This window comes from Drosophila subobscura, chromosome J (assembly GCF_008121235.1).
Source record: "Drosophila subobscura isolate 14011-0131.10 chromosome J, UCBerk_Dsub_1.0, whole genome shotgun sequence".
NCBI classification, from domain to species: domain Eukaryota; kingdom Metazoa; phylum Arthropoda; class Insecta; order Diptera; family Drosophilidae; genus Drosophila; species Drosophila subobscura.
The window spans coordinates 19,693,795-19,721,757 of record NC_048532.1 but is presented as its reverse complement, the minus strand read 5'-3'; the positions used below and the strand labels follow the sequence as shown (position 1 = coordinate 19,721,757).

The window sequence follows — 27,963 nt, the reverse complement described above, 5'->3', positions numbered from 1 at the left end:
CGAGTGTTATGGACTATCGTTAATACCATTTAAAATTTGACACATCATTGAAAAATGTAATCAAAGCTACAGTAGGTAAAAAATTGTATCTATATATTTATTATAGGTTTATCATGTATATCATATATTTTATGTATAAGTTAATTAGTTAATTTAAAAATCTGTTGTTGTTCTTGTTCTGTTTGTTGCTTGTTAATGCTACATTCACAAAGTTCCATTATGCGCACTGGTTTACAAAATTAACACAGAGATTTGTTGGGGTTTGAAATCATTATTGCAGGATCGAAGCAGGGGACTGCGTGTGCTGGCCTATTAAGTGGTTTGTCTTCTAAGATATTGCAAGTCATAATAGAGTCTATATATCTGCATGTATGTATGTCTATATAGTATATTGATTCTTCGATATTTTCTAATTCAATAAGCGAAAGGTACACATGGAGCATAAAATGGTCGCCACGGCCACAGCTGGGATCGTGGCCACCTTCTACATTAAATATTTTCTTTGTCACACTAATAAAATGTACAAAATGTTTCTATATAAATTCAACAATCAATGCAGAGAGAGCTTTAGAGAGAAGAATCCATATTTTTGATTTGTTCTTTACATACATATATTTGATATATGGATAGCTTTAATGTGTATAATATATTTAGTTTATTTCTGATTGATTTCTGATTTGCAAGTTTGATTTTCAATGTAAACGTAACACACGAAATTTAGCACCAATCTATTCAAGAATTGATCAAACAATTTGATTGTTCCAAGAGTATACAAAACGAAGCCTTAAAGCACTTAAACTACAAAGTTATCTTAATCGTAGGTATGTCAAAAGTTTTTGATCTTAAGTGATTAACTGAACACTTTCAATGGAGGCTGTTGCCGTAGACGATCTATCCGATATAACGCCTGGAGAGATCATCGAGCAACTGATTGTGGGCGGGGACTGGCGTGGGGGGCGGGGGATAAATAATAATCAAGTCGCAGCAAGTTAATGTTAAGATTTAATTTAGATTTATTTACACGCAGATACAATAAACGCATCGATCATCATAGGCATAGATTTATCAGATTTATCAGATTATGCATCAAGTTATTTATTTCTATATATTTACTCGTAGATATTATTTATCGGTTGAATCCTTCCTCAACTCAATTCAAGCAAAACAAAATTGGGTCTTTTTGCTTTCAGACTATCTCTAACTCTAGGTATATCCGATTAATAGTAATTTAAGATTCTTAAAAAAAAAAACCAGTTTTTATCGAACTTTAACGCTTGCCCTTCAGTCGAGTTTCTGTTTCTAATAGATAGATGCCTTGGGATAGCTGGCCAATGGTTGATTGTGGCATAGATCCTCCAGTCAGTGCTTAGAGCGGGGGGATTGGATGGGATCTCGAGAAGGTTGCCGCCGAATGGTGGGTATTGGATGATGTGATGATGTTTCAGAGTGGAGCTTAGCGTTGAATGATGTTTGAAACAATGAAATAAATAATTTATGTTTTGCGCATGGATATGTTCAGCGTGGAGCGGGTAGCGAGGGGGGGGGGGGGGGGAGGGGACCGCCTTTAACATTGCTAATTTGCCTTTAAGCTTAGTCAACTACTCGTATGTTGGATGCTGCTGCTCTTCCTCCACTATCCTCTGTTAACGCTAAGTTCTTAAGCCTACAAGTTGTAGAATATTTGTTGCGGTTGCTTTGCACGGCCCTGGGCGTCTCGGTCTCCCTCTCCCTACAGCTCATCATCGGCCTTGGGTATGTCGAAGATCTCCGCAAAGAGGGGCGGCAGTCGCAGCTTGGTCCAGTTCATTCGCAGCCAGTCTAGATGTGAGAAGTGCTTGGCTCCCAGCGAGCGCAGTTCGGGGATCTTAGCCTCCAGGGCGGGCATCAGTTGCAGCGCCTGCGGGGATCCGGCCCGAGAGCGCAGAATCTGTACGCGTAGCGCCTCGGCCACCAGCTCCCGCGCCCGACCAATCACCTTTGGCTCACTGAGTCCGGTGCGGTCCGAGGCCAGCAGCACCATGGCCGAGAAGAGGCCAATCTCGGTGTCGCTCAGCCCGTAGGCATTCAGCGTATTGGCAAAGTTCAGCAAGGCATTGACAAAGTCCGTCTGAAAGGCAGAGAGTGGAATCATTAGAGAGCTGCAGAGCAGCCTTGGGGGAATGTCCTTACATCGTAGAGTATCTCCAGCTGCTGGCGTGTCAGATAGGCGCCATCGTCCAGCGTCAGTGTCGTGTCATTGATGAGACGCGCCACATGGGTGAGCCAGACCTCGAAGAAGCCCAGTTTGATCAGGATCAGCTGGTCATCTTGGGTGAAATCACAGAAGCCAGGTACGCGTTTCGCAAACTCCACAATCCGCTGAACGCCGGGCGTTACCCTGGCCGAGAATTGCTGCCAGAGCCAGATCTTCTGAAACTCCAGACTCTCCGCTACTGTGGTGGCAATCTGAATAGAGGGAAGCGAGAATTAGTAGTGGCAGGAGGCAATAGCTTTCTGGGTACTTACGCCATTCTGTGGCACCGTCACTGGACGTCGCATCAGTTCCCGCGTCAGCTCCTCCGTGTAGGAGCAGTTGAGGCGATGCGCCTGCGAGACGCACACAATCACATCGTAGACGGTTAGCTCGTTGGCCGTGCCGGCCATGCCATCATGGCACATGGTCACCTGATGGCCACCAACCTCGCTGGCCATGCCGTTGCCCACGCCCACCATTTGCTGATGTCCGCCGACGACTACAACTCCCACGCCGCTGGCTCCGCTGGCATTGCTGCCGTTGTTGTTGTTGTTATTGTTGTTGTTGGTGGCACTATTGCAACCGCCCAGCTCCGATGGCGAGGAGGCAATCGAACACATTTGTGGCGTTTGTGGTGTACTCGGTGTCTTCACACGGACGCTGTTCACATGCGGCGTCAGTGGCTGTTGCTGTTGCTGTAATTGTTGTATTTGTTGCTGTTGTTGTTGTTGTTGCTGCAGTTGATTTGTGTGCAAATTATTGACAGTGGATTCATCCACATTTAATGGCGCACCGGCCAACAAGGGGCAGGCAGATGTAGAGCTCGCTCCGCCAGAACCTACTGCGTTGGTGGAACCAGCGCCGTTCAGCTCACGGGATCGCTTGGGAACGCGACCATAACGTACAGCTAGAAGAGAGAGAGAGCGAGGGAGAGGGTGTGATTAAAGACGAATATTTATCTTTTTATATTAGATAAATTCATAAATTTGTTTGCCAATTTTTAAAAGTGTTTTAAGCAAAAGCGCCCCAAGCTATGCTACATTTTTGGTGCCATTATTCATGTATGTAGAATGCATGTAAAAAGCATGTAGAAATGACAGTTTCAATACGTACCTGACCCCATGTCGAAAACGAATTCGTAATGCGGATCAAAGGGCGGATTTTTTGTGACCATAAAATTTAATTTCTTGTCAAGCAGAGCGAAGAAAATTGCACTGCAGCCAGGCTAAGTTTTACTCTAAGTAATTTCCATTTTAAAACTTAATTTTTGTGCGTAAAATTTGTTAAAATTAATTTACCAAAAGTGCTGCCAGAATATGTTATAAATTATATTTTTCACTCAAAGTTCTTACACTGAAAATAATATCTATAATTTGTTTGTTTGTCATATTCCTCCGATTAGTCACAAAACTATTTCCCAATTTAAATATTTAGTTTTACGCTACAAAACAGTCAATTAATATTAACATGATAGCACTTCTGGCAACCTATACAGATTTATATACATATATTTAGTTAAGTCCCCAGCAATAGTTTGAAAAAAGAAAAACAAGAACTGGCACACGCATAAATCTTATAAATGCGTCACACACTGGTGGCTACATCTGTATCTATGTATCTTCTCTTTGTAGCAAATTGCCAACATTGCTGTGCTATCAACTAGAAAATTTCGGTGTCCTACAACATGTTGAAATGGAAAAGGCAAACCACAGACAGAAGTCGGGGGGGGGTCGGCAAAAATATATTTCAATTTGTATTTCGCATTTTCGCATTTTGAAGTGATGTTCATTAGCCTCAGGTTTTCGTTTTTTGAATTTTCCTCTTTGTAAATTGCACAACATGAAAAAATGTTTTCCTTTGTGCAACCAAATACTCGCACTCGTACGCGCACTCGCGTCTGAGCATATTTTATTAATTAAAATCGCATTTCGGCTGGCGGGCAGACAGACAGACAAGAGGCAAAAGCAGACGCAGCTGCTCCAGTTGCTGGCTTTCAGCTGGCGCTGTGGCTGCGGCTGCTCTGCTCTGTGGCTGTGGCTGCGGCTGTTACTGTCTGTGTCTGTGGCTGTGGCTGGTCGGCAGTCGGCGGGCAGCACCACCACCGCGCTCGCTCACTTTATCAGTGGGACATTGACCCACTGTGCTCAATATGAAAACGGAGGCAAGTGATTTTGTTGTTGTTGCTGCTGCTGTTGCTTCTTTTTTCGCCTTATATGTGTTTATTTCTGTGTGTATTTCTTCAGCTTTGTCTTGTTATTGTGGTTCGTTTGGTAGCCGGCGGCATCCGCGCACGATGGTTTACAAATGACGAAAGCCTGCCCCTACCCTGCCTCTACGCTACACTATGCGTCAGCATTCAACACAAATAATATCGTAAAATAAAGCAACCAAAGTGAAAGAAACTTCGCACACGGATTGCGCATACGCAACGTTTGCCGTTTGCTGTTGCCGGAAAAGTCTGTGCAACACGCAAGTCGACTGGGCCCACAGCATCATGCAAAGTGAAAGATGGCCATTAGTCGATGCTGACCCACATATTTGCCACGAGACAGAAGGATCGTAAAGGTCATTAGCGTATTCCCCCTTGACCACGCACCAACCTTGTCACAGTTACACTTTGGAGTTCTCATTGTGGCCCGAGAGTCACGCTCAACAATCACCCACCCACAAAAGCCATCAAGTGTTGGCGTTAATTGTCACAGGTCGTAAATTAATTATGGCATAATATTACTATGTCACACACACTCGACTCCCCTGTCCAGCATTGGATTTGCATTATGGGGCAGACGTGGATGTGGATGTGGCTGTGGCTGCCACCTTCGAATCGCAGTCTACGCTAATTGCTTGTGGCGGGCACTCTCCGCGTTCTTGCTCCGTTTCTTTTGAGGTGCTTTCAATTAGCGGCTCATGGCCCATTGCCCATCATCGCCATCGCCATCGCCTCACGCTTCTTGTGCCCATTGATTTTTGCAGATTTCAAAGTCCGCCCTCGAAAAGTGCGAGGCTTGAGGAGCTGCAGAAGTGGAGCAGCTCAATGGATCTGTCTTTGAAGTGTGAATCCATAATGGTGAAGTGTTTAGGGAGCGGCCTCTCCACCTCTTACTTATAAGAGAATTAACCCACATTACTCTTTTTTTTCCACCCATAGTCCCCCCCATCATTAGTTATTCAATTCAATGGCTGTGGAGCCTGGACCCAGCAGTGGCAGCCTGTCACCTGTCACCACCCACAGAGGCGCACACACCCCGGCACGATGGGCACTTTGGCTCAGGTCAACATCATCCATTACACACGTTCCATGTCCGGAGCAGGCCCATTCAGGGGGGAGCCAACATACATAAATAAGCGGAGCATTGCTGGCCTAAGCTCAAACTTTTTTCCCATCGCTGCCGTGGCTGCTGCTGCTGCCAGCTAAAAGCATCTTAAGTGATTTAGTGCAGCCAAATGACGAGTAGAGGCGGAAGAGGGCCAAGAGTGGGCCAGGAAAAAGAGAGTAAGAGGTGGCGGGTTGAGTTGGAACAAACTCGTTTAGGCCATAGCCAGGGCAGCCGCATCGCAAGCCAAGCCATGCTGCCACTTCTGGCCAGGGGGAAGAAAGGATTTGGGTCACCAAAATCTGTGGCAGCAGCAGCACCATCAGTGGCAGCAGCATCAGCAGCCGTAAAGTGGCCAAATGTTGCCCGCATTTAGCTTACTTTCCCCCTGCCCTGCCCTGCCCTGCCCCTCTCCTCATTTTCGTCTCGGATTGGAGCAGCGGCCATTAGCATGCGAAGAGAGGGCCAACTGCTGGAGCGCTACATACATTTATGTACGTATGTACATACGTTTATGTATATGTGTAATATGTACATATATAGTTGATATATTTTTTGGGCTTTAGCGTGCGCATGAATGGCCCTGCCCTGCTCTGTCCCCGACCCCGTGTTGCTGCTGCTGTTGCTGTTGCTGCCGCTGCTGCTGCCTGACCTCGTTTGAGGTCGTTCGTTCACCTGTCGTCGCTGCCTGCACTTTATGCACTCTACATTTGCATGACTGCATGGCTGTGTGTGTGTGTGTGAGAGCAGAGTAGTGTATGTGTGTGTGTGTGTTTACCCAGTTACGAAATTGTCCAAAATGCTGCGGCTTACTGCTGGGTGAAAGTTTTGTTGTTTGTTTGCCGTTCCACAAAAAATAAACCAAAAACGAAGAAAAAGAAAAAAGAATTTCAGAGCTTAAGAGACTTGGGCGGACACCCTAACGATAGAGAGCTATAAAGATGAAGAAGATGAAGGAAAAATGCAGCGTATTTCGGCTAGTAAAAGTCACAGAAACATAAGCAACAAGTGCCAAGTTCTTGTCGAATTGTTCGAATAGATCTTTGACTATGATCTCCCATAAATTCACAGAATTATTCTGCTAGAATTCAAGAGCTGAAAACTCAAAGAACTTCCCCCAGTTTTCCACTAGTTTCCCATACAAAAAGTGCATTGGCTGTTCGTTGTGTCAAAGCCTAAACGTGCCTCTGGCCGCTTCTTTTGTTTGCTGTGTTCCATATGCACCTGGGTGTGCCTGTATCTGTGTGTGTGTGCCTGTGTAAGTCGGAGTATCTGGAACAGCTAAAATTGTTAGTTGCGTGCTAAATTTGTTGCTGTATGCCGGCGGCAGCAGCAGCAACAACAAAAAGTCACACGCAGCAACCGCCCACCCGCTTGGGGCGCAAACCAGCCAGCAACAACAACAACTACAACTGCAAGTAAAACTAACAACCAACAAAATTGTGTCATGCAATTTGCGTAAATTATCGCAATGCTGTTTGGTGCTGCTGCCTCAGTCTCTGCCCCTGCCCCTGCCTCTGCTTTGTTGGCTGTTGACTGTTGCCAGTGCATGAGGACAATTGCAGTCTAACGACCGTTGAAACGAGAATTGCTTCAGCATCGATTTGGCCTGACACATATTTATTTGATTTGCATTTGATTGGATGACAGCAAATGGAGTCCTAGTCCTGATTGATCGGACAGTTGCTCACATTGTTCGGGTATCGGCACACAAACTTTTCCCGATCGAACCACATCCCGAGCTCACAGAAGCCCAACATGGGGCACCCTTCCACGCAGGTCCAGAAGAAGCGGCAGTGCTGGGCATGGGGCAGGATCTGACCATGGAAGCGGCACTGCACCTCCTTGTTGCCACAGCCAGAGGGGATCTCTGGATCTTCTGGATCTCCTGGATTTGTTGTGTTCTTACAATCGTTGCGTGGACACTGTCCAGGCACACAGGCACTCAGACTGCTGTCGAAGATCTCCCCCTGGTTGCATTTCAAACGCTGTATGATGTCCTCGCCGCATAGGAAGTACCCGGAACAGTCATCGCAGTCAGGCAGTAGATCGCCCACCTGATGGTCCTTGCAAATGCAAAAGGTATCCAAATTGGCCTCATCCTTGCTGGAACAGCCAGAGAGTGCAGCTGATCTGCTGCAATCGCTGCGCGGACACGTGCCAGGCACACAAGCAGTCAACCTGCTGTCGAAGATCTCGCCTGGATTGCATTTCAGTTTCTGTATGTTGTCCAGGCCGCATTGGAAGTACCCTGAACAGTCATCGCAGTCGGGCAGCAGAGCACCCACCGGATGGTTCTTGCAGATGCAAAAGGAGTCTGAATTGCAGGAGGAATAGGCCTGTTCCTGGTCCTGTCCTTGCACCATGGAACTCCATAAAAGTAGGAGCCAAAAGTTTACACAAACTGCAAAGGATTATACCTTGTAGAGAATGTGACTGGGAGTTTCCCCTCCTGCAGAGTCTTACCCAACTTCATGCCGTCTTTAAAGCGTTAGAATCCGCACTGATTGCAGGTCGGAGGAGCTTGCCACATTTTATACGTTTAGATGTTATCTAAGTGCAACTTTGTTGCAGCCAGTTGTGGACACTGCAATTGACCCAACTCCCAATAGCAAGCAGACATTCGTATCAGACATTTCCTGGCGATAATCTTTCCACTTCAGTGGATATTTGTTTTATAATGCTCTCCAGCGATAGATACAAGCCATTAAAGAGAGTGACCCAGTGCATAAAATAAACAGCAAAAGGCAATCCCATTCCACTGTCAATCCCAACAAATGACCCACAGTCCCGTACCCACAGCAGCAAACGCGGAGGAGCACGTGTTTGCTTACATTTTTTGGGGCAGGGCATTCCGACTGGGAATATGAATACAAAATCGAGTGAGAAATCAAAGGCAAAGGCGCACACACTCGCCGCATAGTATGCAAATTTCGTACTGACCTACTCCCATAAGAAAATCAAATGGAACCACAAACCAAAAGCAAAGCAAAGAGAAGAGAAGAGACGATAAGAAGATATATGGGATAGAGGCATTAATATCCAAATTCCCAATTCAAATTGTGCAGGGAGAGGGAACAGAAAGAGAGGCGAACAAATATTTATGCAAATCTCTCGAAGAGGGCGTCGATCTCAAGTCAATCAATCAGAATTGTAGGTTTGCTGGAGGGGGAATCGATGAAGACAGATGGATAGCGGCATGGTACGTTCTGTGGCAAATTGCGGGCAATTAGCATGTTCTCTGTGCTGCTGGGAGAAAGGCTTTCATTCCCTAAAAAGCTTGACGCCTAAAGTGTACCCACCCCAGTTCTGGAGTGCAAAGTGGTTGGGGGGAAAAAAGCGTTAGAAATAGTTTTATTTTCTGTCTATTTTCTGTGTGTGCTGTGTGCCTCCCATTCACATGCTCATCTAAGCTTCTGTGCCGCCTGCTGCCCACTGATATATGCCCTGTCCCCGCCCCTCTACTATGTGGAGTCTTCCCCCTTCTTCACACAGACTCAAATGTATCTACGTATACATAATTCACTTAAGCGGGCTCAACGAAGCGAGATGAATGACCTCAATTTGAATAGTTGTCTCTCTCTGTCCGGCTGTCCCGCTGTCCATCTGTGCCGCTGTCCAGCTGTCCGCTTGTGTGTCCGCTCTGTCTATCTCTGTGTCCGCCTGTCTGTCCATCTGTTTGCTTCCATGACTGACTTTTTGGGTGCCATTTAAATCAACAAAAGCCACCGCCTACTTTTATTTTTTTGACAATCTCTTTCGTAGTCGTTTTCCACTTCTTTTTGGGGAGGCCTCTTTTATTCTCGTTTTATATATTTTGTGTTGGATTTGATTGCATTCTTGTAAAATTATTCAAATGCTCTACAATTTTCGGGGCCAGTTTTCTCTTATTAAACACGCAGCAGCCGTAGCCACACAGCTCCAAAGCAAAGCGGGAATTGAGGTTATAATTATAACTGCCTCTGCCTCTGCTGCTGCTGCTGCTGCCTCAACTGCTGAAAGGAGTGGCTGCCCCATCACCATCATCATCATCATCATCATCGTTGTCGTCGCAGTCGCTGTCTCTGCCTCTGTTGTTGCTGTTGGCATCGTTTTTCTTTTTTATCTATTTGACACAATTCTCTGGGCAAAGTTGAGTTTGCTGTTGCCTCCGTTACTGCCTCCTGCCTCCTCCTCCTCTGGCTCGCTGCTCTGTCAGAGATTTCTGTTTAGTGACACAGTTTATATTACAGGGAGTCGAGAAGCGTTCTCCCCTTGTATTTTGACTACCTAATTAGATAGGAAAACAACGGAAAAAAAAGAATGGAAAATCCAGTTGCCTTCTGGCGTGCAGAATTTGTTTGCAGAATTTCGTGTGGCAAGTTACAGACAGTGGGTGGCGTTCTGCTGATTGAGTGCTTAGATCAAAGACAGCTTGGGGTCTCGGGTCAAAGGCAAAGCACGATTTATGGCTAAACATTTAGATAAATTGCCAGCGACAGGGCAGCGGAGATTCATCAGATTCTGTCTATAGAAAACTGGCAATAAACGTTTCAATTAAGCTGCAGATTAACGCAGATTATCGTCATCAGAAAACCACCAAAAAGACATCAGTGTTTATATGCGGATTTCAGTGAAATTACCAGATCATTAAGCGTATCTTGAACCTGTTCCAAAAACCGCATTTACTTATGTATTAATTTCTGTATCAAAATCGAAACTGAAATGCGAATTAAGCATGCAAGAAACGTCATTAATTTACCAGCAACAAAAAGAGCAACAGAGATAAAAATATAATTAAATATTAAAAGCTCTCTAAAGCCAAAAACCGTTCGACAGCCGGAAGCGAAAACGAGTCCCGCGCTGGCGGTGACTGCGTATGAGTAATGCCGAGCCACTCGAGTGGGATCTTATCAAATATTTGCACTAAAATGTGCGGCTAAATTAAACAACAAAACAACGGCAGCAGCCACAGAAGCAACAAAAAAGTCAGACGCCCAAAAAAAAAAGCAAACCAACAAAATAAAAGAAGCAAAATAGGTTTTCGATGCTCCAATTTGATAAGCGGGTAGCGAGCGAGCGCATTAGCAATTAGCGAATTAAATGCCAGCCCAGGCCCAGCGGCGAGCGGCGAGCGCGCGCGTTTGTGCTATAAATGTTTCAATGAACTAAAAAAAAGCCTTCATCCCAACATCCCACTCTCCATACATATGTACATCTTTCTATCTATCTTTCTATCTATCTAGCTGGTTGTAGGAGCCTTAATGAAAAACAAACAATTAAATTAGCCAAGAGGCAAACGTCAGGCCAAAGACGAAGGCGAAGACAAGAATGCGAGTCGACAGGGGAAAACTAGAACGCCGTCACATTTGTGGGATGCCAAACCACAGTACAGTAGTCTGTCGAAGGGGCAGGGCAGGGCGGTGGCACGACAGAGACAAGATACAGATACAAAGCGGAGAGATGAGATCAATGCTCGCAGTCAGCCGGCAGTCCAATCGAACGTTGAATCGCTGGCCGATCGATCGTTAGGGAAGGCAGGGCCAGTGATTGATTGAATTAATAATACAAATTAACAGCGCCAAGTAGGTAAGATCAATGATCGGCCAGAGCCAAGTGGCACGGCGAGCCAGTGGGTGCTGCGACGCTTTGAACAGCAGAAGCTGTCCCGACCGTCTGTCTACAGCGGTCACAACACTAGCGAATCGCCTAATAGTATAATTGTGGGGGGAGGATCTGCTGTAATTGAGTTGAAAGAATGTTTGGATCGATCGAAGAACTCTGTGTGTGGATCGTAAATTGGAATGATCACTGATCAGTGGTTATTGATGATGAACGCTTGACTACAGAGATCTACAGGATTGCTTCACTGATACACGTTCTGGCAAATATAAATCTCCGCAGATGATTGCACAGTCAATTTGATCATCCCATGTTATCCTCATACTGAGCATTCCCATTTGCTCCATCGAATCTCAACATAATCAGATCACTTAGTGGACCATCGATAGCGACCGCTTCCTGTCTGCTTTGCTCTGCTCTGCTCTCTGGCTCAACATAATAAGATCAACATCAGATCCGTCACCATATTGTCAATGAAAGTCAACAGGAGTCGTTGTCTTCATTATGAGGAGGTCGGTCTCTCTCACACACACACACATGCACACACACATCCGCACGATCATTGACCGGGGGGCCAGAGAGATGCAAGCGCGTGAGTGATTTCTTTGACTCCTCTTCCTCTCTTGGCTCTGCTGCTGATGGAGCTGCCGTTGCAGGAGTTTTCAGACACAGGCCCCAGGGCACCGGCACTGTCCAATGGCTACTGATCGCAACAGCAGCAGCAGCAGTGGAGGAGCATTGGAACCAGCAGCAGCAGCACCCTGCCCTGACAGTGCGTTGAACTATAAACGTCGTTGTCGTGGAGGATGATGCTCGTTCTTCGCTTTAGTACACTTAAACAGGGTATTATGGTTTTAAGCAGAGGTTTAAACTATATTTTTAATGAATGTACATTTTCTTTGCCTAGCAATCCTATAATTTTCGAGATTTTATGCATTAACTCTGCTTCGAGTTTTTACACAGATCGCAACTTATCGCCTCAATGAGTTAAGCTTCCATAACAACAATCGCTCTGAAAGGGTATCAAAAGTTTCGAGCTTTCACGAATTTCTCTCCCTTCTTGCCGTTGTGTTTTTGTCTTTAAAGATCTCTTCTGTGGTTGTTGCTGGCTGTTGCTGTTGTTGTGGCATTTCATTCTTGATTTTGCTTTTGTGTTGCGTTGTTTGGCAACGTCATCGTCATTATCAACAACATCGCAGCAGCAGCAGGCAGCAGCAACAACAAACATCATTACGATGATTCCCAGCGTCATTATTATGCGAGAGTCTGGGGTTGAAGTTTTGCGTTATTTTCTTCTCATTTTGCAATATCATAATCAGTTAAACCCCCGCACTTCTGATCTCACCCCCTCTTCCAATCATTCTCTCCTGCTCTTTCCCACACCCTACGCTCATTTAGCAATTCGAATTTCGAATTCGGTGCAACGAACGCGAGCTTTATAGCTGTTTCTCTCCTTTTTTTCGGTGAGCGTGTTTTCTGACTCTCTCTTTTTTTTGGGGCTTCTGTCCTCTCTTCTGCCCCCTCCTTTCACTGCACGATCTGCTTTTTGGATCAGCTGTGTGGTGCTGGCTGCTCTGTGGAGGTCGATCCCTTTATGGGCTTTGCTTTCGGCTTGCGGATTGCTATCAAAATGCAGCGCTGGCGGTGCTTCACCCTTTGCAGTCGCCTTGCCTTGCTTTGCCGTCCGCCGTCTGTCCGCTGACGTCGCTGCTCTGTCCGTCTCTCCCGCTGCTCTACGTCAGTCCATCTCCCTTTGCCCTGTTCTTTCTGTCTGTCTCTTCCCCCTACCCGGTGCTCTCTGGCCGTCCGTAAAGTGTCAATGCACTTGTTCTTGTTTCCACCAGCAGCAGCAGCAGCAGTGAGTGTGTGTGCGTTGATTGTGTTTGTTGGCGTAGTGCGTGTGTGCATGACTGCGTCGTCGTCGTCTTCACGTGCGTCGCCTCCTGCTGTTTGGGCATTGCTTTCCTACCTCCCCCCCTCCCACTGTTCCTCTTTGCTCCTCTATGTTTTCCTTTGCTCCACTGGGCTCACTCTGGCTCCTTCTCTGCTTAGCACACTGCTCTCTCCCTCTCTCGCTCTTTCTCTGCTCCCCTATGCTATCCACTTCCACTCTTCTCTTCCTGCCATGGCACCCAGGTTGTTCAATCCTTTTGGCTTTCCGTTTTTGAAGCACTGTGGCACCAACAGTGGGTCTATGCACCGAAAATCTTGCAACTAAACAGAGAAGTGCATCCCCAGGTGTATGATGGAAAAGGTATTAAAAAGCTGCTGACATTACGATGCCTTAATTAGCAGTTCAGTTTTTATATTTTCGCCAAAAAAGTCTCTCTTGGCCCCACTGTACGTCGTCTGCCTCGAGTGCCTTCCCAGTCTGCCTTTCTCTGTCTCCATTCCCCCTCTCTGGACGTTGCTTCGGTCGTTGGACGTTCGCCTGTTCGTTCGTTCTCCTCCTGCCCCTTTTGGCACTCCGACGACTGGCTGCTGCTGCCTTTGCACTTTGGTGCATCCTTGTCTGGCGTTTGAACTTTTTTGTTGCTTTTGTGTGTGTGTGCAATCTTTGTTCGGCAGACGTCTGGGGCTCCGGCCAGCACTTGGTTTATGCTCTTTGTGTGCTGTGTGTGTGTGAGTGTACTTTCCGTGTGTGTGCATTGGCATTTGACTCCATTTAAAGTTTGTTTCGCTTTATTTTGCAAATAAAATTAACTCCAGCGTGGAGGGGAAGTGCAAGTGAAAATTGTTGAGGATGCAGTCGGTCCCTTATCCCTCTCTGATGGTGATGGTGGCCCCTTCAGCCACTTGAGGCATCTGCTAATGAGACAGTGACAGCGCCAGGTTACGCATAAATATGAAATGCTGCACACACACATTAGGCACCCCCTTTAACCCCTCCCACCAAGAGTTTTGTGTGTGGGTTTTGCCTCTTGCTGTAGAGTGCTTTAAATGGTCACAGGAGTGCCACAAAGAAGATTTGCATTACAATGAACCAAGATAAGTTGAGATTTAGCAGAGAAAACTATTCTAGTGCCATGAAATCAGAGAATGCTAAACATTTCAATCAAAATTTGAATCTTGTTCCACTTAGAGCCATCGTAAGACTTGGATATTTGCATCCGCTTCCATTCAAAATGTTTTCTAAAAAAAAGAAGCCACAACTTTTTGGACACGAAGAAGACGGCATTTTCCCAGCGACCCCGATCCGCCTGCGCTTAACGCTTTTAACCCACTTTAAACATGTCTGCTTTTGGGGCACAACAACGCCGAGTGGTGGCAGCCGAGCGACAGTCGAGCGTCAGTCATTAGCCAGACAACGGCCACAAAAAGCCACTATCTTCATCTCTTTCTCTATCGCATGTCTCATCAGCCGTGGAAGCGGACACAACGGGCTGTCTCAGCCTCTGTTGCTGCCACCGCCCCTACCCGATGTCCCGCTGCCTGTGTCTCAGCTGAAAGCCATCAACAGCATTTAATAGGCTCATCAACACACAGAGAACCTCGTCGTGGTAACTCCACCCCAGAGAGAATCCGCACTTCCTCTCACACTTCGTCTGTTGCGTTGCCAACAAAAACCACCTGTGCAACATTTTAATACATTTTGTAATAAAAAGCGACGTCATTAAAGTGGCAACTCCCCAAGTAACTGGCGAGAGATACGCTACGCTACGCTGCTCTGCCTCATGCTGCTGCTGCTGCTGCAGCACACCACCTTGCCACACCCACACCCACTCGCACTCCCACCAAAACAGTTACTGTCGACGCCCCTGTCCATTCAGACGTTTGGTTCTGTTCTGTTTAGCTCTCTGAATGGTGTAGCCAGAGCCCGAGCCGTCTCCATTTGTGGCAGGCCACATCCAGCCGTCAGTCATTCAACATTTTGTGCACTTATTAAACAGATATTTTGCGTGCTGCCTCCTGGCTTCTGCAACATCATCATCATCAGCATTCTGAGGTGGTTCTGCTCGCCTGCACCTTCCCTCACTCATTTTGTGGCAGCGTCCGCGACTGTGAGGTGAGTGAGGGTGGTGTGTGGTGCGGTGGCCAGGTTGCAAGTTCCCTCAATGTCTGGTGTTCTCTCTCTACATTTAGAGGTCACTTCTTTGGTGCTGTGCTGCTGCATTTCCACTTTGTATCTACTCCCAGAGTGTGTGTATCAGTTTCTGTCCAAGTACTTGTGTCTCTGTGTCTGTGTATCCATGTATCTTGGCCTGCCAATGCAGCCAGGCGTATCATTCTGTGGCGGCTGCCATTCCAAATCAAAACTAAAACAGTTTGCGGTATATTCTTGGCACAAAACTGTCAATTACGTTGAGGGCTAACACACACACACACAAGCACACGGGGATTGTCCGTATACATAACAAATGGTTTTGAAAGTTCTCCAGTCTCGTTTCTGTTTCGCCTTCATGCTGATATACCCTAAAAACTCTTTGTAGAATCATCTATGTATATAAGAAATTTCGCCAAATTGTTGACACATCAAATGCGAATCGTTCATCCATATAAGTTCATTAATGTCAACGGACAATAGCGACCCCGCCCATCAGCTCTCCAACTTATTTGCTAATGACAACACACACACAAAAGATACTCAAAAGAAACGACACAAAATAAAATAATAATGAATAAATAACAAGAAACATACAAACACACACACATCAGAAAAACACACTCTCATGGGGTGAGATACAAATGTATCTGTGGCCATACAATGGCCACTCAGTCGTAGCGCAAAATACGAAGCAAATATGTGGGTCAATTTTGTAATAAACTAGACAAAAACAGCAACAACAACAAGAACTTGGAGCTGTTGCTGGGTCCAGGAATGGGAAAGGCTAATGGGAATATGCTCACACATGCGAGACGGCCAGCTCCCAGGGGAGGAATCCTAAACGGAAGAGGAATTTGCAGATAGCTTGGGAGCTAAGGAAGAAAGTATACCGTCTCCGTAGGTATTTGCTTTTGGTATGCATAATTTATTCTTGAAGTAATTATTGTTATCTGTATTTACTGCCTAAAGTTTCATATTCAAAACTTGGTGAACACTTTGCATGGCAACAAATAGAACGTTCAACAGCACAACGGAATGGTGAATGCTTCCCGTTCTCACAGCAAATCTCTGACAAGAAAGCAGAGCAAGAATCGTAATGGATTTAGGAATTAGAACGAAGATCCAAGTCAGAGACCGAGTAAACTGATTTTAACCGATTTCTGGCAGCACTTGGGGTTATAGCTGCCTGCCGCTTCTTGCTCCCTCGCCGCTCCTCAGTCTATGATGTGTTCTGTGGCAGAGTCAATTACCCTGAGCTCTTGGGTAATTGGCCCCACTGCTGCGGCCCCGACGTCTTAACTGTTAATGGGCGCTTGACTTGGCTTAACGGTAACAGAAGCCAGCAGCCAGGCAGGCAGTCGGGCAGCCAGGCAGAGCTGCTCCATGCCACATTTTGGTCAATGAGCTTCGGCCTCATCCGCGATGTATCTCATGGATACACATACACTGAGCATGAGCTTGAGCTTCAGTGTCAGCGTGTGTATGTTGATGAAGCTTCGGCTTGTGCTAGTTTTGGATACCGGCGGGTCTCGGCAGATGATTTCATGCTTTTTGAGATTTAATTGTTATTCATTTGGCTGCCCCAATCGTCGTCGTCTGTCGTTGGTCTCTCTTCTACTAGTTGTGTTTGTTGTTGTTCGTTTTAGTTTCGTTTTTGGCTTTGGCCAAACCTTGAACCGCACGCGTTCGGTTTATTGGCCGCTTTTTTACTACAAATACCGTTCGTTCGCTTCGCTTCGCTTGCCTTCTCGACTGACTTCTGATGATTATGATGATGATGATGATAAAGTTTAGCCATTGCTTTAGTGTGGATTATTTGGCTGTATATATAAACTCAAGTGTGTGTGTGTGTATCCATCCACCTGATGGGTGGGTTTGTGGGGTGCTCCTGCCATTAGCTGTTGTCCCTGTCATGTCAGGGATTGCCTCTCTTTATTCCTGCTGCTCCTACTTAACCTACTTTGCTTTTGCTCTTTGTGGCTGTCTCTTTTTTTGTTGTACTTATTGCACATAATTTATTTAATGGTTTTTGGGCCGGGCCTGGCCTCCCGAAAAGAGAATATTCGGCTGAAGGAAAGTGCCAGCAGTAACCATTTATAGGGCATCATTGTAGTCGCTGCTTGGACCTCATCAATGTTTGATTCGCTTAGAGCAAAAAGCAGAAAACGCACAAGGACAACATTTAATGTTAATGAACTCGGCAAACAAGTGCACGGGTATGGGTGCGAGAGTATCTGTCTATCTATCCATCTATTTATCTATCCATTTATGTGTTTCTGTGTATCTGTGTATCCATGTATCTGTATGTAGCTTTGTGTATGGTTTATATAGTTTGCGAATTTGTCAACTATTTTATGCGAGGCCCCGACCGACCCATATGTACGAGTCGCACACATAATAGATACAAATGTATTCATAGTCGGTTCGGTTCGTTCGGATTGAACGCCTATACAGACACACCACCGACCGACTCGACTTGAACTCTGCTGTGGGGCAGTGATTCTCGTCCAGGGTTTCGGTTGATAGCTGCCGCACGAGCACCAGCAGCAGCAGCAGCAGCACCAGCTGAAACTCTAGTCACAGAAGCAGCTGCTAATAGGAGCATTAATAGGATTCTCCTCTATGTCTCTGGCTGTGCACCTGTTCCACGGGGCAGCTGGGTCTTTGAGCTTCAAGCTGTAGCTGGCAGCATTTTTATGTTTCCGGTTCTGATTAGAAAAAGAGAATGCAAAGAGCCAGTGGCAATAGCAGAGGAATGCCAATGCAAATGCAGGCATGGCCAGTACCAGAACCAGAGCCCAAGACAGACACAGAGCCAAATCAATTGCCCTGAAGGTGCTTGCCTGCCGCCGCCAAGGAGTCAAATCAAAACAGAAAACACACACACGGAGATACACACACACATACAGAAATGAAAGCAGCAACCAGTTTCGCAAACGAAACCAGTTTTTTGGGGCCAGTTGTAAAGTTAATAATAAGCAAAAGGAAAATGGAAATTTGCACACAAATAGGAAGTAAAATGTTTGCGGCCCCACCACAAAGACAGGAAGTGTGATTCCGGAGCGCAAGTGAATGAACCTGATGGGGAGTGCACGAGTGCGAGCAGCGGCATTCGATTACTCAGCGATTGTTAATTCGATTGCAATTGATATTAAGCATACGACATGTATGACAAAAAACTCTCCTGCACACTCACACTCACTCCGTTCACTCCAGGGAGTTGCTTCCCGGAAACGAACAAAAGAAATTCAGTGCAAAAATTTACCATTCAATCGGGAGCTGCTCCTGCTGGATGTTGGAGGGGTTATCCAAAAATAGGCTCTCTCTTCTCGCTCTCTCTTGGCCTCTCTCTCTCACACTCTGTTTTGTGCGTTCGTCTCCCTCTCGCTGTTGGCGTACCTTCGGGGACCGTTGGACCGTTCCTTATTAATCTTATTCTTATTCCAATTCGAAAACTTCACTTGAGAAACGATTTGTACACCGATTTTCTCGCTGTTGCTTTAATTTCACTGCTCTGCTTTTTTTTGCTTTTATTTTTTAACCTTTTGTTGGGGAAGCTTTTTTTGTATTTTTGGGGAAGAAGTGTTCTTCTCTGGAGGTTTTTTGAAATTCAAATCACACAATGCCCCGAAATCAATTTATGCAACGCAGAGGGAGGGGCGGAGAGGCAGCACGGACCGCAGGGAGAGTAGGTGTTGGAGTGTAGGTCTTGGGGTGTGGTGTGCTGCGCTGCGGAGGGGGGGCACGCGTCAATTGTTGAGTGTATATTGAATTTCACGCACTTTTATTTGATCTTTCTTCTGTATTTTTTGCAGTTTTTTGGGTAACTTTTTTCAGTCTGCTTTTTCCCTGATACACAAAACGAAACGAAGTGCTGCTGCTGCTGTTGCTCCCACTTTTGCTGCTGCTGCTGCGAATGTTGTTTGTTTGTTGCCGTTGCCGTCGCTGTTGCGGTTGTTTGTCCCGTCCGTTTGGTGGAGCATTCGCGTGCCGCGCGCTGAGTCGCCGAGAGACAACTGAAAACGACAGCGAAACGAAGGCAACGAAACGTTGGGGCCCTGCTCCCAGTCGCTGCCGCGTCCGCTGTCTCAGTCGCAGTTGCGGCTGGCGCTGACCGAGCAAAGCTTTTTACAGCAACAGCAGCAGCAGCTGAAGAATACCAGAAGCAAAACAAAGAAGTGAAAAGAGCATAAGTGATGGGATGGCGAGAGAATGCAGGAGAGAGCGACAGTACGCGAGAGAGAGCGCGCGCACACTAGCGTCACAGAGAGAGGGAGAGAGTGTGAAAGAGAGAGAGAGAGAGCTTTTGCCGCTGCAGAACTTTCGAGTGCAGCAGGAAGCGTAGCGTTGCAGTTGCAGTTGGCAGCGGTGCTGCTGTCGCTGCCTCAGCCAACGTCGACAGCGCACCAATTGAAATTGAGTAACAAGATTTGTTGCTGCCGCCGACAGTGACGCGCCGCAGTGTTCGTGTGTGTGTGTGTGTGTGTGTGTGTGTGTGTTTGTTGCATGCAACTGCTGCAATCTGGTTGATGCACAACGATGCAAAAAAATAAAAAGCTGCCTAACCGGTGTTAGATGCATTTGCATTTTCTGCAGTTTGGCAACACACACACAAAAAAACCAAAAACAAAGAAGGAAAAACTAGAGGAAAAGTCAAGCAAACAAAATAGCGAAAAATGTTGCTGCGCTGGCAGTTACATAAGCCTTGATTTAGATGATGGCTTAAATGTGCCTGTGTGCGTGTAGCCAACACACACACACACACACACACACACACACACACACTATCTCTCTCTATCTTGAGCATTGCAACAAGGAAGTATCTTTTCGTGTCAGTCGTCGGGGCCTCTGTCTTTGGGACTTTGGCGGCTTGGTTTTAGTTTTTGGTTTTTTTTTTTTGCACAGCGGAGATGGAAATGGAAATGTAGACAGGACGCATCGCTTGACAATTTCCGGCTTGAACAGAGTTTTCCACAGTTTTGCTGGTTTCTTTTTCCCACGCACACACAAAAACCCAAATTGCATCCGCCAGATATTGGAAAATTGCATTGAGCTGAGAGGAAAGTTGATGCTTGAACAGGAAACTGAAGTCCAGGCTGGGTTCCTCTCTTTTCAGAAAGTTTCCTCTTTAGTAGAGTATTTTTAGACTTAAATAAAATCTTTCCTTGGGCTTTGATTAAACCCTGAGTTTATGTACAACCCCCCCAGCCATGTCTCAACATTGTTTTCCACATTCACTAATTGGGGGTTTTAGCAGCGCTGCCAATCTGTGCTAAACATGGGCGCAAATCAGGGTGCAACTTACAACCGTTATGGTGCAGGCAGGGGTAGTGGTGGCTAATTTACAACACGCAACATGCAGCGCCCACCAATGCCCTCATTCACCGCCATTCCCCTCTCAATTGCACGCGTCTCAAGTGCCGATTTCCTTTTGCAGTGGGGGACTCGGCACAGCTGCGCGATCCCTTGTTCCATGCCCTTTTTGGCATGTCAGGCACGTTTTAACACGCTGCCAGTTTTGATTTAATTTAGTAACAGCGCAAAGATGTTGTGCTCCGAGGGGCAAGCACACAGTAGTACTCGGAACAGGGAGCCGCCATCGATCAAGTTGCAACAGCAGCAGCAGCTTACCCCATCATCATCATCGGGGGCATCGTTTTGATAAAGTTGAGCATTGAGATCAGCCGCAGATCAGCCAGAGCTCAGCCACAGCTCAAGCAATTTAACATGCAACCTCAGAGCTGCATCTTTCAACGTAATCTTTTGGCTGCAGCTCTTCATCTTCATCTTGCAGCTCTGCCATCTCCCATCTCTCCCATCGTTTGCAGCTTCATCTTCAATGTTTCAACTTCAGCTTGATTAAGCAGTTAAATCAAAAGCGCAGTTAGGGAAGTGCCGGGAAAAGCACTTAGTGCGGGGCTGAAGGTGTTCCCAACGAGCTGCCGTCAAAGTTGCCGCCGCCCGTCAGCGTCATCATCGTAGTGATGATCATGATCATTATCATCATTTGTGGCCACACTTGAGAGCACACCACTCTCCCATGCAGCATGTGGCAGGAGTAGGAAAAGGTCAACGCATTCTGCGAATCGTAAAGGGAAATGCCACACAAACGAGCAACACAAGCAGCAGCAACATCAGCCGCAACATCGAAGCGGCGTGTTAATTGAAGACAGACAGGCAACCAAAGCTGCCATGAAAGGCGGCAGCAAGGGGTGAGGCGGGAGGGGGGAGCTGCCACTACCACTGGCCAGCAGTTAACCAAAGTGGAGAGCAGCGAGCTCTGTGTTCGAAATACACAATGCTTCACTGATTTCTGCGTTGCAGTTTGCCGCAGTTGCAGTGGCATTTGAAGTTGCTTCCTTATTTCTGGCTCTCATAACATGCAGCGGCAACGGAGGCAACTCCCCATAGACTTTGATCACTTTGCTGGCTGGTTTCATGTTCGTAATTAAAGTTTAAAGGTTTTTGGGGCTACCAACTATCAAATGACAATCCCACTCTTCCGGGTGGCAGCTTGCCATCATCAGTTTGAAGCTGCCACTCAACGACGCATGAAGTTGCAGCGGCAGCTACAGGCAGCAGCTTAATCAAGGCACCTCCCCAGCCCTCTTCTATCTGCTACGCCCCCCCACCACCACTGATAATGCCATGTTGTTGACGTCGCTGGCCAGAATCGCGGAAGCGCCAAGAAAAATGCGTGCCATCGTCGTCCGCGTCGTTCTTGCTGCTTTGGGCATTGAACCCGCAGGCGGGTGCAATTGCCGATGCGCTGTCAACTATTGTGTGTCTCTGTGTGTACACTGTGTGTGTGTGTGTGTGTGTGTGTGAGTGTGCAAGTGCTTACGGGTAATGGCATCGCATCATAATCATTTATTTTTGCACTAGACAACAGCCATCACCACATCGCATCACAAAGTGCGCTGGCTAATTTTATAAACTTCTTTTCTTCTGCATCGTCTGTGATTTGTTGTTGTTCTTTTTAGCATTTTGCTTCACATTTTTTTGCATATATATTTTTTTATGATATTTACTAAGAAATTCTTATGCAGCGCACGTTGTGGAGTGGGGAAAGGCACGGCATGTGCGGGCGGGGGCGACTGTGATTGACATTTAGAAGTCAACGTTCGGTGGGGTTCGGCTTTGTTGCTGCTGTTGCTTTTTTGCTGTTGCTGCTGCTGCCCTCGTTGCTTTTGCTGCTGCTGTTGCTGCCATTGTCTTGGCCAATCGCCCGCGCACCACATTGAACATATTTCTTGCCAATTTGTTGATGGCTTTTGACATTAATTGTGTGTTTGTTGCAGGGCGAAGCACAGCGAGGGGCTCCCATAATTGCAAGTCGACAGCAATCGATGGAAATCGTGAGTGTTCTGGGCTGCAGTCCCCTTCTAATTACTATAATTGGTGTTTGATAATCTAACAGAAACATCTATAAGAATCCACATGGTAATAGCTAAAGGAAATTGACTTTTCACAGCTCATTTGCTTAATCCAATTGCTAATGCTTACTAATGCCTCCAAAATATTCCCTTAGTCATTTGTGTTTAATTTAAGCAGAATTCCCCTTGCACATCCAATGTCAAGGTTACTCATCCATCAAACAATGACAATTTTTGTGCAATATTTCGCAATTTGCTCAACTGTGATGTGTGTGTTGTGTGTGTGTGTGTGATGTGAGTAGAGCGCCACTCATTGCTACAAGCATTGGGTGTAAATAGAACCCGAAATGTGCGTGGAAAGTTACCCCAAGTGAGTCACAGGAGTGCTGTACTCTCGTATGTTAATCTCCTTTTTGGGCAAAGTAGCAAGTGATGCAGAAATGTGCAAATTGCACAACCAAATTGTTGTTGAGATGTTCTGCAGGGGGTCACAAAGTTCCCTGAACTTTCGGGGTACTTGCCACAATTTCGTGCCTCGATCAGACAGCAAAGTGTCAACTGATTTATCTTTGGGCATGTGTTTTGTATCCAAGCGACAAGGTGTTAATTAAACTATAAATAGAGAGAGTCAGACCGCAATCGGGTGCAACATCTAGGCGGCACACACGAACAAACCGCTGCGGGCGGCTCGCTGTAATTGGAGGACAGATTGCCAGCGTTGTGGCAGAGCGGGGCACGCATGCGTAACACGCCGGACAGAACAATGAACCGCAACGCAGCCTGTTGCATAAATTAGCGAATGCAATTAGTCAGTGGGTAGATGTTGCAACACTGTTACTGCCACTTGGACCCAGCTGATTGAGTCATCTTTCGGGTGCATTCATTCACCTGCAACAGGTGCTGCTGCTGCTGCTGGTGTTCGCTTTTGTTCTCCAGACTAAATTGTTTAAAGATTCAACGTATCAGCGAACTGTTTACTCAACTTTTCGATTTATGCAGCGAATAAATTTCCGCGCTGCCAAAAATGTGTTTACAAATCGAGCAACTTAAATGCATAATTAAAAAGTTAAATGATTTTTCAGCGGCAACAAATTTGTTGACCATTTCATATTTATATTTCTCCACGCCTCGGTGTTTATGGCGTTTGTTTTGTGTGTTTGTTGTTGGGCGCCAGCAACACATCAAGTTGGGGGAGCCATTGGACTCTGTGCTGGAGACGCTCTGGCAGGGGCAGAGCGGGGGAGGCAGCGGAAGCAGCGAGCATCGAACGACAAACTGAAAGTGAAAGGCCCCTGGGGGGGAGCGGAAGAGCAACAAATGCCTGAGGGAGCTGCAGAAGGTTTGCTGAACTCGGGAATAAATATTGTAAAAGGTTGAATGACAGCGAATTATGTAAGTGGGAAGATACTTCCGCTGATATTCCAGAGCAGCCTTAAGCTGAGCAGAGCGAGAGAGAGAGACTCCGCTCTAGTTACAGCGTTGACCCAAGCAACCCTTTGAATCATAGCCAAAAGCAATCGAAAGACTGCCCAGAATGTTGCCTCCTTTGTTCTCGGCAATTTTTCTATTGCCAAATAATAAAAATCTCGACCGAAACAATGGCCAAATAAAGCTGTGACTCTGTGACTCTGCGACTCTATAGCCTGTGACTCTCTGTGACTTTAATGTAACCAACGAAACAACAAAAGACAATTGTCAGAACGGCACGGCACACGAAAATCAGAACAGAACCGAGCGAGCAGAGCGGGGAGGCCAACAATGGGCCAAAAAGCGAATTCAAAGCGATTCAAGCCAGCAGAACGAAGCAGGGAGAAGGGGCTGGGGTTCGGTTCGGGTCTGTGGGCCTGGCCAAATGGTGGATTTGGATTGGCCTGGCAGCCTGACCCAGTTTACGCCACAATTATAAGCCAGTCTTGCTCTTTGTCTTTGTTCTTGTCACTGCGCAGGCGCAGCAGCAGCAGCAGCAGCAGCAACAACTACAGCTGCCACAAGAGCAACAGTTTCATTTTGCACTCGATTTTTGGGCGTCTAGAAGAGTCGTGTGGCAACGAGACGAAACCAAACGAAACGAAACGAAACGAATCTTTGGCGCTGACATTTGATAGTTGGCTTTCAAATTGACTACAATTGAGTCGAGACGAGAGCCAGAGCTGTTTGATTCTGTGTTACTGTGTCGCCTTGGCGCTGCTCTAACTGAATGTTTGCTGTCTGTTTGCTGATGTTGCCCCCAAGCAGCGACAGCTCTGTGCCCATTCCCAGACAGGCAGACAGCAGAATATTGTCCAAAAACTTCGCCCCGTGCTGGCCCATTCCTTAATTGTAATTTGATTTGTGGCAAATTTGATTGACGGCAGCTTCGTGCAGCACAAGAGAAGGGGCAAGAGCGAGAGAGAGCGGCGGAGAGACTGCCTTCAATTAGCCAACTTTTGCTGGATATTTGCACATAAATTTGATTAATGCCAGGCCAGAGTCCTGGGAGCAGAGTTTAAGCTCTTTGGCAGCAGAGCAAACACACACACGCGATGGATGCTGCATGCTGATGCCACAAAATGCCGCATGCCGGCATAAAGACCCCCTGTAGATGTGTGTGTGTGTGTGTGTGTATTGGTGTGTGTTTTATGTTTGACCCAAATTCCTGCAGAGCCATGCAAAGTGTTGCTGCTGCCTCTGATGCTGCCTCTGATGCTGGCAAGCGTCGCGTTATTTTGCCTTTTTTATTGCACTTTGTTGCTTGCGCTGCCAACAAAAGCTTTTGCAAATTAAATAAAAGCCAGGCAGGCCACGCCCACACAGATAGACACACGGCACATCAGTGTAGTTGCAACACGGGGGCAACATAATTACATTTGGTGGAATCGGGGGAAAGGCCGGCTAATGCCAAGCGGCATGACCCATTAAAATGCAACAACTTCAAACATTTGCACAGCGAAATTTCGCTGAATTGAAGCTCGCATTTGGTTGATCTCTGAGCGGGAATTTAATTGGAAAATCTCTCACGGAGTGGCAGCAGGCAGCAACAGCCAATAGGCCATCGACAATCGCCACAATCGGCAATCAGAAAATGGCATTTGCTGCATTTTGCCATAAACCATAATAAACCGCCAGCGCCAGCGCCCCCTCCTTGCCATTTGACTCGACAAAACTCTAATTAAAGCGAGCAAAGCGAATATCAAGAGGCGCCTCGAATGGAGAAACGTTGCAACGCCCACCAGGCAGCAGCAATGGCAACATCTGCAGCTGCAGCAGGAGCCCGAACCCAAACTTTCCACAAAAGCAATTTAACTAAATTATTGAACTTTCCGTATGCATGGGGAGGCAAGGTAAAAGTCTCCAAAGCAAAAGCCAGGCCCAAAGGAGGAAGAGCCAGCAGCAGAGGGAAACTTGGGTCATGGGAACGAAGCTGCAAATACTCTGCCAGAGAGGCATATATGCCACACGACAAAGGGTATGACAAAAACGAACATTACAGGAACAGAAACGCCAGAAGAAACTCTAAGAAAAAGATTTTACATGAAAGTCAAACCAAATGTTGCCCAATCCTTTCAGGGTAGAGCATTTCCCTGCATGCAGCTGCACGGCAAGAAAATCTCTGCACTGGAAAAATCATTAAAAGTGGTAAAAGCAAACACCAAAAGGCTTTTGTCGTACAATCTGGCAGGGGAGAGAGAGAGTCAGTGAGGAAATCACAGTGGAGCAGCGTGTGGGTCGAGCTGGAGGAGGACTGGCTGACTGCGTGGGCGCTGTGGCAGCAGCAGCATGGAGGAGGGTGAAAAATTAAGGAAATGTTTGCCCAACACCAGGCACGGCACGCCGCTGCAGCGAGACAAAAGCCATAAAAACGTTGCAACAAATGTTGCAGGCAATAGACACGACTAATAAATGTTGCTCGCGTGCAGCGACAGCGACAGCGAAACGGCGACAGCAACAATGACAGTGACAGCAACAAATATCTTTTGCCGCACACACACACACACACACACCCACAGAGTGTACCCCCTTTTGGTGTTGCAACGATGTTGCCTTGCTGCTGGCTGGAGTTTATGTGCCGCTCTCTCGTTTCCGATCTTTTTTGGGCAATTAATTGTGCAACATCAAATAAATTGCATTCGAAAGCAGCTACCCAAAGGCATCCCTCTGGAGTTCCTCGCCTGCTGCCGCGAAAGAGTCATAAAAACTAATTTCAAGCTCTTGGCCCGTGGGTGGATTTTGGCATCACGTAAAGCTGTCGTTGCCCAGCTGCCCCTCAAGTGGTGGCACGGAGTGGTTTATGGGTGCTTAGACAGATAATAAACTCGTTTTTGTAATGGCAAAATGATCGTAAGTAAAGGTTTTTACAGCGTTTCAGGAGGCATCAGCCTCGATTCAATATCGATTCAATTAGCGGGAATAAAGTAATCCAAAACCATTGACAATGGCCCGCGGCAGTGGCTGACATAATCTGCGATCTTTCACTGCGATTTTCGCAGCTAATAAAGTTATTGGAAAAGTCCAAACTAGGTGCAGCCTCCCCTTCACTTTGTTTGTGCAACATTTGGGTACTCACAGTCGCGGCTCATGCCAGCGGAGAGGCATTTCTTGAAGCGGCAATATTGGCAGCGATTGCGATTCAGCCGTATGACCAGACACTTGCCGTCCCTCAGGCACCGGTACTCGATCTGCTTCTGGATGCTGCGACGAAAAAAGCCCTGCAAGGGAAGAGTGTTTAGTGAGCGAAGTTGGGAGCGGGCTGTGCCTGGAGCAACTCACCTTGCAACCCTCGCAGGAGGTTACACCATAATGGTAGCCAGAGGCCTTGTCACCGCACACTTTGCACGGCACAAACGACTTTGAGGAGACGCCGTTGGAGTTGTTGTTGTTGCTGTTGTTAGTGTTGCTGTTGCTGTTGTTGTTGCTGGAGTCGGCTATGCCAAAAGATTGCTGCTGCTGCTGCTGCTGCTGGGGGTGCTGCTGTTGCTGCTGCTGCAACTGTTGCTGCTGATGTGAGTGTGGCGGCGGCTGCTGCTGTAGCTGCTGCGTTGTCTGTGGCTGCTGCTGTGGCTCTGCAAAAGGAAAAATTCATTGGATTTCGTTTACATTTCCTTCGCACGAAAGTTGTCTGGCAAGCTGTCTGATTATGCAACAACCTGGGCTGCCGTGCCACACACTGCACAGCAATTTCCATTTGCCAAATGAGTTTTGCTGTCAGCCATCATATCACACGCTCTACATCTGATGTGTGCTCTGGAAACACCAATTGGGAGGACATTTCAAAGACAGCAATCAATGGGGCGAGACTTTAAGGAGCACTTTCAATTAGGGAAACTCTCTGCAAATCGCTTTTGCCTTCGATCATCCATCTGCCTTAATCATTCGCAATTTCCCTGCGCTGTGAGCACGGACTGTGGCAAGTCACAA

The 27,963-nt window shown here is 46.7% G+C and overlaps 3 protein-coding genes across 3 annotated transcripts in view; 1 reads left to right on the top strand and 2 right to left on the bottom strand.

The window, feature by feature from the left end:
- Nucleotides 1-10,549, top strand: part of LOC117893649 — a 28,530-nt gene extending 17,981 nt beyond the window's left edge. Inside the window, exon 7 of the mRNA XM_034800339.1 lies at nt 10,534-10,549. The gene's annotated coding sequence lies outside the window, so the exon portion shown is untranslated. The remainder of the gene's footprint in view (nt 1-10,533) is intronic.
- On the bottom strand, nt 163-27,465 carry LOC117893647 (ecdysone-induced protein 78C-like). Its single transcript, XM_034800336.1, has 5 exons — nt 27,316-27,465; nt 27,113-27,254; nt 2,506-3,140; nt 2,170-2,445; nt 163-2,107 (listed from the first exon to the last, which is right to left on the bottom strand). The coding sequence occupies exons 2-5, from the start codon at nt 27,123-27,125 to the stop codon at nt 1,730-1,732; spliced, it is 1,302 nt and encodes a 433-aa protein (XP_034656227.1). The 5' UTR covers nt 27,126-27,254; nt 27,316-27,465; the 3' UTR covers nt 163-1,729.
- On the bottom strand, nt 6,554-8,942 carry LOC117893654 (peritrophin-48). Its single transcript, XM_034800344.1, has 2 exons — nt 8,014-8,942; nt 6,554-7,951 (listed from the first exon to the last, which is right to left on the bottom strand). Exons 1-2 carry the CDS (start codon nt 8,021-8,023, stop codon nt 7,209-7,211), a joined length of 753 nt encoding a protein of 250 aa, XP_034656235.1. The 5' UTR covers nt 8,024-8,942; the 3' UTR covers nt 6,554-7,208.
- Nucleotides 27,466-27,963: the final 498 nt, after the last annotated feature.